This window comes from Synchiropus splendidus, chromosome 15 (assembly GCF_027744825.2).
Source record: "Synchiropus splendidus isolate RoL2022-P1 chromosome 15, RoL_Sspl_1.0, whole genome shotgun sequence".
NCBI classification, from domain to species: Eukaryota; Metazoa; Chordata; class Actinopteri; order Syngnathiformes; family Callionymidae; genus Synchiropus; species Synchiropus splendidus.
This window is the reverse complement of record NC_071348.1, coordinates 15304508-15319908: the sequence shown is the minus strand read 5'-3', so window position 1 is coordinate 15319908 and position 15401 is coordinate 15304508. Positions and strand designations below refer to the sequence as shown.

Genomic DNA, 15401 nt, shown 5'->3' with positions numbered 1-15401 from the left:
CGGTTTCCTCCATCCAGGAAGCCACATGCAATAAAGATGAAATGTTTCCAAAATCCAAACTTTATTCAGATCATACACAACATGGAGTGACGCACCACTCACTCACTAGTACAAAAAGAACACATCATAATACAAAATAATTCAGAGGCTGCAATAAAGCATAGCTCACATTTTTGGTCAAGGTGGTGGTGCTTCTTCATCAGAATCAAACTCAACATTTGGATCTTTGACCCAGCAACCATGGACATCCTGCAGCCAGCCAGCACTAGAAACACAGCAGCAGGTTGTAAGAGGAAATAGCCTCTGATACTGAACCGGGCTCAGACCTTACCTCTTCAATTTGAGCTGGTGCTCCAGCTTCTGTTTCCTTTCTGCCTGAAGTGGGGATGCAGGTGCGCACACCTTTTCTGGATCACTGTGTTTATTTTGGACTGAAGAAAACAGTCAATTTTGGGGTACAGAACTTTCCAAAACTTTCACACACCTTCAGAGCTTGAAGACTCAGTTCTGTTGTAGGCTAGTTCATCTGTACTTGCGTCACTTCTCAGAAGTTCTGGTTGAGGTTTTCTGTTGACAAACATGGACATTTCACCAAACGTTAACTCTAAGCAAATTCAATGATGAAAACAATCTCCATTTCATACGGAGATCACCAATGTTGTGTTGGTGAATTTATGGAAACAGACTGGACAAAAAAAGAGGATGTCCGACAAGTTCTGAATTGATCAGATTGGGGAAAAAAAAAAAAAGATTACAGCAAATGTTTTTCAGAATATTTGAGGGCACAAGTACAAAATATATTCTATGTGGGTGTCAGTGTGTTTTGATTCTAACCGACGGTTTGAGTGGCAGCTCTTGTAGGGATGACTCTTCAACAGAGCGTGGTGAGTGAGTCGTTGAGTCCGCGTCAGTAAAGGAGATGATGCTGATGGCTCCTGGAGGGAAACTTGAATGAGTCACGTGGCCAACATCCACCTCCTTCGACTTCATCACACACACAAGTTACTTACTTCGGAACTTTCTTCAAATTGGATGAATCTTTGGTGAGTTTTCTTCAGGGTTTCATTTTTGATCTCGATTTTCCGACAGAAGAAACGTTTTGCCCCTGAAAAAGACAGGATGTCAGCAACCATGGTCCTACGCATGCCCACTGTCATAAACACATGAAAAAGCAATAGCGAAGTCACACTTGTGTTGTGTGTACTTTGCTTGTACATTTACATTTCCTGCTTTTATACTCACAGTATGGTCACAGTTTAAACATATTTAAAAAAGACAAAAGTGTGCAATGTATGCTGCACATTTCATCCTCATGACAAAAATAAACCCTGATGTTTCTTATGTTTTGTGGGAACATTTCACAGATGTTGTTGCTTTCCCCACTTTCTGTCCCTAGACTTAACCATCCAAAACACATGGCTAACCTTAACCAGGACTCTGAACCAAACATAAATTCAATTATAATGTCCCAGTTATTGTTAAGTTTTAATCCTCAAATGGAGGCTTTACCTCATGGGAACCGGCAAAAGGTCCTTACAAAAGGCAAATGGTCCACACGGGGAGGTGTGGTCCTCACAAGTCCACGATATGCTAATTTTACACTTTTTAGTGCAGCGTTGCATTATCACCTGCAAGGTGTTTTCTACCCCTTCTGTGGACAGCCAACATTTGGACGTTGTCGAATACGGGACGAGTGAGACACACCGCACAACTCAACCTGAAACAACAACATTTTTGTGAGAACACTTACAGGGGTGGAACAAAGTGATGGAAACACCTTAAAGCTTTTTTAGCTGTAAGGATGAGAAGATGCTTGCTTGTCATTTTAATCTACCTTCCATTACTGAGGAGAACAGCTTCGTCTTCGGGAATGAAGTTGGACAAAAGATCAGCTACACGACGTTTCTGGAAGAAGAAGTTCATCAACCATTCGACAATAGTCCAGAACTATTTCGGGTAACGCATACCTGAAGAACGTTGAGCTGACTCTTGTCGTCTCCCTCTCTTCTGAACGACATTTTTACAGCCTGGGTTCGAAAAGGCCGCTCGTAAAGCGAAGGTTCTTCTTAACTTAACACACTGTTTACTTTTTTGTGTGCTCGTCTCACATGTCACGATTGGACTCTTCTTCGGCAGTTTCTTTCTTGCCTTTCGAAATCAACCTAGTTTAAAGTAGCGCCGCCGACAGGGTGAATGGTGCATTATTTTAACAAAAAAGTCACAATAGTACACGAACCTTTTCCATTGCCCCCAATGCACCTCACTCGAAGAAACGCAGATCCTGTTAAATCCGTGCCGTGAAAGCAGCAACGGCTGCAATGACAGAATGACGTGCCTACGGGGCGGCCATCTTAGAACAGGTCAATCAAACCGCGACTGCTTTTAATGTCTGGAGTTGCAGACGTACACTTGTCGATGTTGTTTCCTCTCTGATCGCAGACAGATTCCAGGGATGACGAAGGAACACTCGAAGCAATACACTTGCGTGTATTTACACACATGTAAATCCAGCAATCTGAAGCGATGTTTTTCTCAGTCTTATTGCCATGAAATCATAACTGAATGAGAGCGCCAGAAAGCCTGAGCGCATGCCTGATACCAACGCTAGTGCGCGTACGCCTGTGAATCCTGCAGTTTTTGTGAATCCTATACAGTTATATACCACACACTTGAGTGCCTATGGGTTGTTGTCACTGCCTGATTTGGTCCGCCGGAAGTTTTGGGTCTGGAACCGGATGTTCGTAATACGCATGCGCAAGTTCCATGAATTGTGTTTACTGGTTATATCGCGTAAAGTTGTGTGTTTTTTATAAATGTTAAAATAGTTTATATTTAACATTAAAATGTGGAAATTATACGTTTTCACGCGCATGCGTAAGTACGCACTATTCACTGCGTACGCGTACAAGTTTTAGCGTAATGACGTCATCACGTTGTCAAATCTAGATTTTTAAATTGTATTAGTATCTGAGATTCTATTTTTTTAAATCCTGCAATACTGAATCAATAAACATTGCAAGCTCCTCCAATACATTTGACCTGCGCAATGTATTACTTATTGCGTCTGATGCATTATTATTATTGTATAGGAAACTCCCTTGGTGTGGTGCTTGAGTTTGTTTATGTTGTTGGCTTTTTTAATCAGATTAAAAAAAACATACAATTTCTAAATCTACACTATTTTAAGTACAAAAAAACTATTTTAATACGTAAAAAACGTCATCACCTTTGCGTGGTATAACCATGTAGGCATGCGCTTACCAGTAAATGTTGGTAAAACATGCACATTTCCAGATCGAGAACAGGGGGCGGGAGCCCGTCTGATTTCCACCTGGCTCCCAGGGCATGCTGGGTCGGAGTGGCGTGCCACTTCATTGGCTCTGGCATTCGACAACAATTGGATTGGATTTTTTTTTATCCCAAGATAACAATTATCTCGAGATGATTTTTATCTTGTGATAATTCGTATCTTGAGATAACAATTATCTTGAGATACAATCGTAAATCAACTGTCAGCCCATGTGTAACTGCCTCCCTGGCAAAGCATTTTCTATACATCCTCCTGAAACCACGATGTCTCCTATGGCTTCGTAACTGATCGTCAACGTTGTCATTCACTGTTTGCAAGTCAGTGTGTTTTTAACACTCTGATCAAGTGCCTTCTACTCAAACTAATACCATATGTGGCTAAGCTATATGTATTACGCATCCCTGGAAGTGACATGCATGACTTTATTTTTTTTCATCCAGAGAAAAAAATGATCTTGAGATACAAATTATCACGAGATAATAGTTATCTCGAGATAAAAATGATCTTGAGATAGCTGTTGTCTCAGGATGAATGTCACATCCAAAAAAATGTCACTTCCAGTGCTCTGTAGTACGTTCTTCAGTCACAAAGTTATTGTATACAAACAAATTGCAGATACAATGCCAAATATGATAACAATTGTAATCAGCGCATTGGAAAGCAATCGCAAAATTCCAATGAAATGTAAGATTGAGCTCTAGTTTTTAAAAAAAATATAATTTTAAGTTGTGAACGCTTTTCATATCATAAACCTATGCTATCACACAATATTCAAAGACATTTATTTATAAGATCACAAATTGTAATTGCACACTGAGGTCTGTTTTGTTCCCTATTTTCATATTGTATGGGACAATCTTTGGAGGTTTGTATGTACCACTAACCATTTGACAGTGATCTGCAGGTCTGTTGAAAAGGATGGATTCAGTCCATGGTGTTTGAATCTGTCTCTTATCATCACCAATAGCTTGGTCATTCCAGGTATTCCAGGTGTGTCATGAGATGAGCTCTTGATGCTCCAGCAAACTGCTACAAGAGGCAGATTCTGTCAAATGATTTACTGATTCCAGAACCCCTCCTGTGGCTTGACATTCACATTGATGACACATGCGTTTAAAAACATATACATACCAAGTACACTTTCCAGGCCTACTGAGAATGAGCCTAGTGCAGTAAGAAGATCAACTATAAGACATATATGTGAACAGCCTCCAATGCAGCAGTGCCACAGAATAAATGAGAATGGTGTATCTAAGTGGTATGAGTGTGAGTTGCTTGTCCTACACACACAAATGAACATACATGCAGATATAAATTGCAAAATCACACTGGAGTACTTCAATATATAGACAAAAAAAAGTCACAAAATACCATCCACTGTCTTTATATTACAATTTTTTTTATTACAATACGCAATTCATGGTTACAGTCATGGCCAAGGAGAATCATACAACATTTGGACAATTACTTTGACCACCACCACTTGTTCATTTCAGACATTTCAAGTTGCGCTGCTTGCGCTGCTTGCGCTGCATGCTCCGATGGTGCTGTGTCCAGATACAGGTCAGCAGGGAGACATTTACTGAGTAGAAATGCATAACATCTTTCCAGACATGTACAAGATGTTGTGAATCACATTTGGTAATAAAATAGTCCACATGCATAAAAGAGTATGGACTACAGTCATTACAATAATTTTGAATCTTTCACAAAGTAAAGATGGAGAACAGCCATAGAGCTGGACACATGTTCATCTTCATGTGTTTCTGCTCAGACAATAATTTGGCCTCTGGAGTTTTGGCACATATCATAGCTGCACGTCACCATTTAGGTGAAGTGCCTTCAATAGCGGACAATATCAGTGTATAGTGTGCTTTGGATGACACGTTCTCCATAGTCCCGCTCCCAGGTCCTAGTGGCATGGAGCTGACTCCTCAGTCACCTGAAGAGACCTCAGCTCATGAAGGTCCTCTTGACCTCACTCAGGTCCCCTCCACTTCCACCTCATCAAAGCCAAATTCAGCAATGAAGCTGAATGAAGCTCTCAGGGACCAGTTGTTTCAACAGTTTCAAAGATACGAAAGAGGAAATGACTGGCACTAATGTAATACAGAAAATTTCCGTCACCAACCTCCACTTGTCCTCTTGTTAGTCTGAAATGGCTCTTGAAGTCTGACGAACTGTATAAGGAGACTACGCCCTCCACAAAATTAATAACTTCATCAACTGACCTGCGGAAGTTGCGGTGAGTCCGTTACAACCTACGGATTGTTTCATGTCGATAAATAAACAGTGTTATCTTTAGAAGGAAATTATTGAATGTTTAATTCGTGATCAGCCTTTTTATTTTATTTTATTTGACGTGTTGAAGGAGGACATGAGGTTTGTAGGTTTGAGAGAAGAGGAAGCAGAGGACAGGGTGAGATGGAGGAAGATGACCCGCTGTGGCCACCACTGAAGGGAGAAGCTAAAAGAAAAAGAAGATATGTATATATCTCCAAATTTAGACGTTTGCCAGATGTTGACTTAAAAAAAAAAATGTAGCCATTAGAGTCGTTGTTAAATCGGGTTCACTTTCAAATGGACCAAATGTAATCTGTGAACCTGACCTTGATGCAGATTCAGGATGGCAATTTGTTTATCCAATGATCCCAAACATATGAGTTTACAAACAATATGCATTTTTTATTTCTTAAAACATTTATTAACATACATACTAACAACACTTAGGATTAAATATTAGCACCAAGTAAAAAAAACTAGTGGGTCTCTCTGTGCTTGTCTCATCGCTTACATTTGTTATAGGTGAAAAAATTGACCATCTCCGCCTTAATTTTTTTTCCACTACTGTGTGAGGCTTGTCTATCAAATCTTTGGGTTTTTATTGGGAAATGTTGTCCTCCAACCACAAGATGCCGCTAGTCACACGTTGGCATCATTTTTCAAGGACCTCTACGTTCAACTTCCGGCGACTTCCACCGGTGTATGTGGGTAAACATGGGTGCGCGGGTCACACGTATCATCCGAAACTTCAACCTAGAAAACAGAGCTCACCGAGAAATCGCCCGAGAGAAACAGCGACCTGCACCCCGACATCCAAACAGCACTCCCCGGTTCTCTGTTGCTGCTGGAGGTTGGTGTTGCGCAGTTTTTACCCCGTCGACTGGTGTTAATGTCGAGAAGTGCGTGTCCTGTGTTACTCGTATCACTTGGGTATTCTCTTGATCTTTTTGTTTCTGGAGGAAGGATTCTGATTTGTCCAGTGTCTGTGTTTATTGCTGCCTTTCCGTGTTCGCAGCGACGAAGCTCAATACATTTTCGCCCTAAGATCCATACGCACTTTTGGGAGGACATGCACTTCGACTTAACACCAGTACTGTTGTCTGTCCTGACTCATGACTGACGTTTGTCATTTCCGTACAGATGAACAAGATCCATCCTGCAATGTATACCAGAAGAACGATACCCTTCTAGCACATCTTAAGTCCGTGTATGTGGAGTCCACCAATACAGCGGAGGTTAGTAAATGCATTCGCATGCAGTGATCGTGGGTGACGTGGTTTACATAAACGTAGTGGACCGGTTTGACCAATGATTTTGCAAATTGTAAGGTAACTTCCCTCTTTCTAGTCCCTGGCACATTATGGCCAAAATAATCCAGGGCTTTTCTTTTCTTAATAGACCTTGATGTGAGCCAATTTGAGTCAAGTGCTGGCCTCGTTCATCCGTTTAATGAAGATGAATTGTGGTTTTGGAGAGCACCTGGATCTTCTCCTCTGGATGTTGCTTGTCTCTGGAAAGTCTCTGCACATGTTGCTGTGAAGTGCCGCTTCACTTTGTGTTTTTACATTGTAATGCCGACACACATTTGTTTCTCACTATTCTTTTCTCAAGATTCCAAGAGAACACAGCCAAGTGGGGGAAGCAGACCATCGTCCTCAACAATTCAGCCTGCCCTCAGATTGTGTGGCTCTACAGAAGGACTTAAATGCTGTCCTTGGTGTAACAGAAGTGCCGCGAGGCAAGCTAACTATCACAGAGGCGCTGAAGGCTTTAAGCAGTCACCAGCAACAGCCACAAACATGGACGCCAGAGAAAGTGGCTCAGGAATATTCTCTGGATCTAAAGGAAGCAAAAGCTGCTCTGGAGTTCTTTGTCCCTTTCCAGGTGAAGATCATTTCTGCTAAGACTGATAAGTTAAAACATTTAAAGTAATCTGTTTTAGCCTGATGTCGGGCCCTCTATCACTCTCACACCTGAAGCTTTCCTACCCTTCACTTTGTTCATATCTGGAGATCACAGCTGTCTTGTTTTAAAAGATAAATCTTTGTCAATAAAATGATGGCCATGATAACAGTCTTGAAAACGAGCCATAGTTGGTGGCCTATTTAAACATTGTCTTTGCTGTCTTTTTTTCGCTGCTGTCATCAACCCAAGTTTAAAATAATTGTGAGTACTGAAGATACATATCTGAACAGTTGTGTTCCTTTCTTTCGCTCTTGGACATAAGCACCCTACCTAGTAAGTGTCCACCTGAGGATCACCAGGTGACCCTTCTGTTAAAAACCTGTGATTCATCACCCTCCAGTCAATTAATTACAACATTATTACAATGAATTAATTGCAACAAAAACTTAGTTTAACAGTTTGCTCTTCAGACAACACAGAACCTTTGTAAGTGCACAAGATCCTGATCACACACATAAGAAGGATGTTTTTTTCTACACAGTGACCAGGGTTTCCAGTGCTCTGAATGTATTACAAATTCTTATAAAATTGAAATTCTCGTACAAATATTTTCAAGCCATTAAAAGAGCTTTAGTTTAAATAATGTGGTATAAAAACTTGAATATAGCCACCATTCTGATTTATTTTGCTATTGTCAACCTGATGCAAAATAAACAGTATTTTGTTGTTTAAATGTGTGTATGGGTTCATCATTTGATTCAGTAATCTACAAATTGAAAAATGCGGCTTCTTGTGGCAAATATTCTTATACCATTAAACTGCGATTGAGATTAAATAATCACCCCTTTTATTTATATATATATATATATACACACACACACTGACCAACAGTTATACGGGTCACTTTTCTTTTCTGGTCTAATCCCAATTTTATATAATTAAAAACTGTGATTTCTGTGTTGTGTACTCAGTGTACTAAACACTGTCTCTTGAATTCGCAATTGTCAATGGGAAAAGTAATTTAAAATAAAATCTAATTTAAAGGCCCAGTAAAGCCAGGGAGAAAGGACATTTTGTTCACGGAGTTGACACTCAAGGTCATAACCCAAGACTCTGAGAACTGTTCAGCAAGGTAAGAAATGTCTTTATTAAACTCAACAGCTCAGTACATTGGAATTGCAGTTCCTTACCTGAAACTGCAGCATTCAACCCTTTGACACATCAACAGGCACACCCAGTGCTTCAAACTAAAAACTTCAAACATTCATTTGTATCTGGAACAAACATTGCATTCGAACACATAATTACAGTAACAAACTTGTGTTACATATAGTTTCTTTAACTCAGCTAAAAATACAGTTGACCATTTTTAAAGACCAGAAGAGGTACACTTTTCACATGAAATATTAATGTCAACTGGACGCATAAAACTGTGAACATATCAAGTAAGTAACTTAGGGTCAAAAGTGAGCCAACTCAGTTGTTCAATGGCTGGGAATAGAATAGAATACTTTGTTTAATCGTCTCAAAATAGGTGGGGCAACAAAGGAAGTTGTTTCATAACAAAAGCTGAACAACTTGGACAAACCTTTGTGGGAAGGGGGGTCCAACAGATTATTCTGTGAAACAATGCTGTAATGTCAGCACCTCGCAGAATGGCTGGACCTAATTCTGTTGACTGCTCTCATTTCATTGTGATGATCTGTCATTTGTCCTTGTCAGTTAAAATTGAGGAAATTATTTTTCTTTCCATTACAGTCGTCCCCCTGATTATGATTCCAATAACTCCATTTCACTTCTGGAGTTCACTTTATATACATAAAATCTAATAAAAAGATATCTGTACTAAATGACAGAAGGCACATTCCTCAATGGAAAAAAACTGTATATTATAAAAAGAAAGGCTGAAGACGGCTTTCAGCAGAAATATAAAAGAAAAGACAAGTTCAAGCCACATACAAACCATCAACCATAAATCTGTATTGCACATTTCCATTGGTTTTCCATTCATTTGTTGAATTGTATGACCGACATACTTTAACAACGCCCCGTCAATACCGCACAAAATTATCTGGCTCCAACTTGTCCTGATCATTTCCACGCAAAAGGGTTTTTACAGCACTAAGACAGAAGGAGACAGACATGTTTGCTGTGTTTCTCAATAATCCATCTACAGAATCAAAAGGACACTTATGTATTAGAATAGATTAGATTAGATTTATTCTTCCCATTTAAAAATTGGATAAATAAATACAGATCTCGGCCACTTTCTCACCAGACTGTGATGTCAGAGAGTGCTCCAGAGATACAGTCCATCAGTGCACTTCATCTGCATGCATTTTAGGCTACAAGTGACTAACAATAGATAGAGTTTTGTTATTGTTCACAGATTCCCGACTTCCCCAGTTAAATATCTATATCAATGTCTCTGATTCATTCAGTGCTGAATTGTTTTGGTTCGGCTTTTGTGGTGGAAAGAAAACCAGATCTTGGATGACTATCCAAATACCATGCCACGGAGTAGGAGCTGAGAAGGTTTGAAATAACGTGAGAGCAGCTGTTTAGTATTTCAGATTAAGAAGTCATATATGATACAAGCCTCGAAAGTCTGCATAACCAATAGACACCTGTAGTTTTTACCTTCCAAGAGATGAGTGAATCCATCATATATTGCAGGATAATACAGATTGAATTGAACATACAAAGAAAATCCAGTCCATCCAATCCAAAGTCCAGCAGCCCCTGTTACACTTGGTTACTTCAATGAGTTTGTATTGGCAATCAGATATGCAACCAATATCAGAAAACACATAGTGTAGACAGCAACCTTTCATATCTAATCTCAGATTCAAGTCAGATGTTTAAAGGCAATGTGGTCACTGATATTAGAACCGGGTGTAAATACATGTGATTGAGTAGAGCTGTGTACACGTCGCGTACGATTCATTCGCAACGTTCCAAGATACTAACATGTTGTTGACAATTATAATAATCTCAGAAGAATCAGTTTGAACTATTAAGGTTTTCCTTCATCAACCTGATAGAAACTGACATATATGGTAGGCTTTACTAACATCTAAAACGGGAGTTCCTTCGTCATGTGTTCAGGAAATGAGGTATGAAGTGTACATCCTGATATTAGTGTGTTCATCTGAAACAGCGTGAGAGAGTTTTCCTTATTTTTTGGCCACTTCAAACAGTGGAGCGGTGCTCCCCACACACATACACAGCACTAGGTTGGATTCGCCGTTTTGTGTTGCCTGGAAGGTGAGGAAGAAATGTACAGTACTTGGGCATCAGATTGATACAAGCGTCGCGGAATTTTTTAATGCGCCAGTAGTATATGAGTGGATTCAGGGCTGATTTGAGGTAGGACAACCACAAAATCCATGTGCTGACCTGAAAAAAGCTGACCTCGTGGTAGAAGCTGTTGCTGAAGGTAGCCACCAGGCAGTAGGCAGTAAATGGGGCCCAGCACACTGTAAACACAGAAAAGAGGATGAGGATGGTGGTGAAGGCACGGGTCTTGAAACTCATGTCTATGTTCATCGGGATGGGTCGGTGCAGCCCCAGCAGGCCAAGTTTGTTGGCCTGGCTCAAGCAGATACTGTCAGGATGGCTGTGTATCCGTGTAGCATTATGGCGAATGGTATTCAGGATTCCCATGAAATTGTACAGCATGACCGTGAATGGAATAAAGAACACCACCAGCATCAGTATCAGAACATAAGCGCGGTATCCAGGCTCAGTGCTATAGCCAAAAACACATTGCGGGGCGCTTGGGTGAATGTGAAGTGGAGGGGAACCTAAGGCCAGAGGGAAGGACAAAACAAAAGCAAAACTCCACGTCACCACAATCACCATTTTGGCTCTCTGTGGACTCAGCTTGTCTAGTTTCTGGACAATTATAAGAAAGCGATCTATACTTATTATAAGAAGTATAGCTACACCCTCTGTTACAAAAAACCAAAACAGCATTGCAGAGACCCTGCAGAAGAGTTCTCCAAAAACCCATGTGGTGGTCAGGACTGTGACAAGTGCAAAGGGCATGTTGAGTATCGCCAGCATTAAATCAGAAAAGGCGAGGCTGGCCAACAGGATGTTGATGGCAGAGCGCATGGCAGAGCGCTGATACACCATTAGGCACACCACCATATTTCCAAGCAAAGCCACAAGTAGGATGACAACCATGACCAGGCAGAAGAAGACCTGCAATGGTAAGCTGACACCCTGAAGAGTCTCTGAGGACACTGCTGTTGGCAAAACCTCCTCCAGTAGCCCATGGGAGCTGGCAGAAATGTTAGCCATGAAGGCGCTCTCCTAGGACGGCCTCTCGGAATGTTTCAGCAGCCCCATAAGAAGGAAAAGACTGGTGCTCGAGTCCCAGGCCTCTGGAGGGAGACCAGTAGTGGAAAAAAGCGTTGTTCCCCCAGAAGGCCAGAGGTTTCAGGCTCATCACAGATAAGTTGATCCCTCATTGTCAGAGCCTAGAGAGAACACAAACAAACTGGAATCATTTCTTGAATTAGTAAAACATTTTATGATGTACATTAATTTGAAAAATAGCAGTAATGATACTGGGAAAGTCAAGTGACTTTTTCGTCTTCAGATAGAAAAGGGGGAAAAAAACCCAAACTAAACGAAAAGGGCCACACATTGTTCAGGTTTTTTGTTACAACCAAGCAAGAGGACTTCATTCTAATGTGTGCAGCCGAAATAAAGTTTTATTATATGTGTCAATCGGTCTGTCAGCTGCTTCTCTCATGGCTTTCCACAGTGGGTGAATGACGGAGTTCGATTACTGATGTCAAGATGTTCCTAGGCTTCCCTTTGAAAATGTATACTTGACAGAGTTGTGTATATTTCTATTTGTGATTACATTTTTTCGCTATTTCACCATGGTTCTTCCTAATAAACAAATAAAGGTGGGATGGGAAAGACAAAAAGTTGCCTACATTTCAAATTTTGTGAAATTTCTCTCCTTATTTCACAGTTAAATGTTAATTTCTAATTTCTTTTTCGTGTGAGTGTGGATAATAATGTCACCAGTAAAACTCACAACAACTCACAACAAATTCTCAATTTTTTTCAATACAGTTCAGGAATAATTTGTATGGCTTTTGATTTTGTCTTGTTTAGCAACAAATCTAACAGCATAATTCAGGAAAAAGTACAGAGACAATAATGTTCTCTGCGTAGCCAAACATAAGTAATGTGTTTTCTGATATGTTCCCAATCGCAAGTTAATTCACCATTTAAGAGACTGCAAACTCGGATTGAAGATAAATTCCCTATTGTTGAGTGTCTAACTAATGTTAGTAATGAAGACCAGGTCGGGACTCGACCCACAGTTTTGGATTTTAGGGATTTGGATTCGTGTCCAACTATCAAAACTCTTGAGTGACTCTATGGGTAACTTATGTCGATGCAGCAAAAAACAAAACAAATACTTCATCGTTCAAGTTCACACTGACAGGGTCGGTGAACAGTGTTGTGCTCTGATCACCTGGACATCGTATTACAGAAAGTTCCACGATTATACAGTAGCACAAAACACGCCAGGTTTGAGGTCGATAACACAAAGACATGACGCCAGTGGTTCAGACGGTATTGTTTTTCGAAGACGTATTCGTCAGTATGTTTCATGTCCCGGTTTACAATAGCGATAAATACGTATATATAAATATATATATTGCGTCAGTGTTGGGAAGACACGATTTTACCTGCGAACATTTCCCTCGCATAGAAACCATCGACGAATCTCAGCATCCCACTGCGACCATCGCCAGGTCTAAAGCGTCATCCTCAGGGTTGGAGACATCGAAGGCCCGTTTGCGTGGACTTCGAAGGACCGATCGCCGAATGCTGGTCCCACAGCTCCACGGGAGATAGTTGAGAGAAAGCCACCGGATCCGCCGGACTTTGCACCGCGGGACGGCTACCGGCCGTGTTCGGTTCGACGTTTAAAGGAGTGTGAAATTCCCCCGGCGATGGCAAGTCTTCCTGCCGCCCGGAACCAACACAATAATGGAGACAAGCGCGCATGACTGTGCAGCGAGTTCGCTGTCGAGATACTTCCGGTGGAAATCCCTAACATTGCAAATGCAAAAGACGAGGGTAAATAATGTACCGTTATCGTTTATATGGGGGTGATATTTGTATTATTTTCAAATGCATATATCCCTTATGTTTTACTTTGAAAATAGTGCTTCCGGGAATGTCGTAATCTGTCGGCTACGATTCTTAATTCTGTGGTTTTCATTAATCATGCGTCAAAATCGATACAGTTGTAGCCAAAATAAATGTCCGTTGTCTGTTATTTCTCTCGGGAATTGAAAGGACTGTTTCTTAATACATTTTTGACTTCGTTTGCTATGTAATAACGCAATGTGATGAAAAAGGATGGTGCAGTTATTAGTCAAACAAACCAAGTCCTTATTTGAAGCCTGTCCATCGTATTCTGAGAATCATTTTATACGGGATTCTGTACAGTTTTATTCATGTTCTTTACAAACGTCTTGCTACAGGTGTGGCTCCAGATGTCAGCATGGGTAGAAACATTTTTCTCCACTGTAAAGTTGGTAATAAATAATAATGATCATCATCATTTCATGAAATTGTGTTTGATTTTTGTGTGTTTAATATGTCACACCATTGGCAATTATTGTGAAAACTGAGCAATGAGGCAAGTATTTGAGAGGAATATCATTTATCATGCACAATTTAAACAAATGAACTCAAGTGTTCCAAAGCCTCCTTTTTTTTGTAATTCATTAGTTTACAATATGAATTGTCAAGAAAAAGTGATTTACTGAACTAGTCATGTGAGACCCGAGTTAAACTCGTCCATAGATATTTGATGGGGATATAAAAATAAGCTGTATCATTTCTTTCATTTCACTTTTTTTTTATTGGATTGAAGACCTGAAATATAGTTAAACATAGAATGTATTTGTTGAAAAGAATATTTACACAATAAAAACATTAGGGTAAAGATTAATGCAGCTATTCATATACAGTGGTGCTTCGGTTTTCGAACGTCCCGGACTTTGAACAAATCGCCCCCAACCAGCTGACCCACGACGCGCTTTGTTATTGTGTATAACGCAGCCTCTGTATGCATACGTATCCCGTTAGCTACATTTACTGACTGTTTTGTCTTCATATTGAGGTGTAAAACCTTTCCTGTCTCCACACTGGACTGGTAGAGTGTCACAGGGGAGGTGCTAGAGCTCACACTCCAGGGTTTGATGTCCTGTTGTCGGCTGGAGCTCGGACAGGGATGAGGCGAGTCTGGGACAGAGTGTTACTTGGTTTATGACTTTGTCACAGTCAAACTGCACAGAAGCGCACATTCAGAGCTGGAAACGCACCGGGCACCTCTTCACTTCGGGAGAGACGTCACTCACTCGGCAACCCCTCCCACATGCAGCGGCCACACACATAGACGAACAGTGCACTTGCAGCAGACACTCTACATTCACTCCTACAAAAGCCTATTTTAAGCCTTGGAACGCATTATTTCTTTTTCCATTCATTGTCATGGGAAAAATTGATTCATATTTCGAACAAATCGCTTCTCGAACGGCCGTCGGATTTTGGTACCACTGTACTTGTATTGCATGGGGACGATCTTAATGAAGTTGTTTCCAAAACAAAATAATTTAGGAATGTGAATGATATGGTGACAGTTTTGTAGAAGCCCACAAAGACTATGAATGCTTTTGAGTCAATATAGTTATTATTTTTGTTAACTTACTGTATATTTCGTAAGGCCTTGTTATGCTTTTGGCAGCATAACAGCGCGAGAAAACGTCAAGCAGTCCCTATTATTCTGGCAACTCCGTGTGGTTGGATGAACTGTCTCAAAACAAAAGGCTGCTCCACACTGGAAGGGTCTTGG

General features: G+C 40.6%; 3 protein-coding genes across 6 annotated transcripts; 1 reads left to right on the top strand and 2 right to left on the bottom strand.

Annotated features, from left to right (window-relative positions):
- Positions 1–54: 54 nt before the first annotated feature.
- On the bottom strand, positions 55–2711 carry scnm1 (sodium channel modifier 1). 4 transcript variants are annotated; one of them, XM_053888084.1, is made up of 10 exons: positions 2237–2711; positions 2109–2162; positions 1968–2027; positions 1835–1905; positions 1629–1717; positions 1011–1105; positions 835–935; positions 485–567; positions 332–431; positions 55–265 (listed from the first exon to the last, which is right to left on the bottom strand). In XM_053888084.1, the coding sequence occupies exons 3-10, from the start codon at positions 2016–2018 to the stop codon at positions 178–180; spliced, it is 678 nt and encodes a 225-aa protein (XP_053744059.1). In that variant the 5' UTR covers positions 2019–2027; positions 2109–2162; positions 2237–2711; the 3' UTR covers positions 55–177. The 4 variants fall into 4 exon arrangements, with proteins under 4 accessions (XP_053744059.1, XP_053744058.1, XP_053744057.1 ...); XM_053888082.1 differs by having other exon boundaries at positions 57–265; positions 1968–2162; positions 2237–2335; positions 2408–2711; XM_053888083.1 differs by having other exon boundaries at positions 2109–2711.
- A 3547-nt stretch (positions 2712–6258) lies between these two features.
- ndufaf4 (NADH:ubiquinone oxidoreductase complex assembly factor 4) lies at positions 6259–8154 on the top strand. Its single transcript, XM_053888347.1, has 3 exons — positions 6259–6443; positions 6734–6828; positions 7205–8154. The coding sequence occupies exons 1-3, from the start codon at positions 6296–6298 to the stop codon at positions 7523–7525; spliced, it is 564 nt and encodes a 187-aa protein (XP_053744322.1). The 5' UTR covers positions 6259–6295; the 3' UTR covers positions 7526–8154.
- Positions 8155–8571: 417 nt separating this feature from the next.
- On the bottom strand, positions 8572–13538 carry gpr63 (G protein-coupled receptor 63). Its single transcript, XM_053887047.1, has 2 exons — positions 13222–13538; positions 8572–11985 (listed from the first exon to the last, which is right to left on the bottom strand). The coding sequence occupies exon 2, from the start codon at positions 11804–11806 to the stop codon at positions 10691–10693; it is 1116 nt and encodes a 371-aa protein (XP_053743022.1). The 5' UTR covers positions 11807–11985; positions 13222–13538; the 3' UTR covers positions 8572–10690.
- Between the last annotated feature and the right edge of the window lie 1863 nt (positions 13539–15401).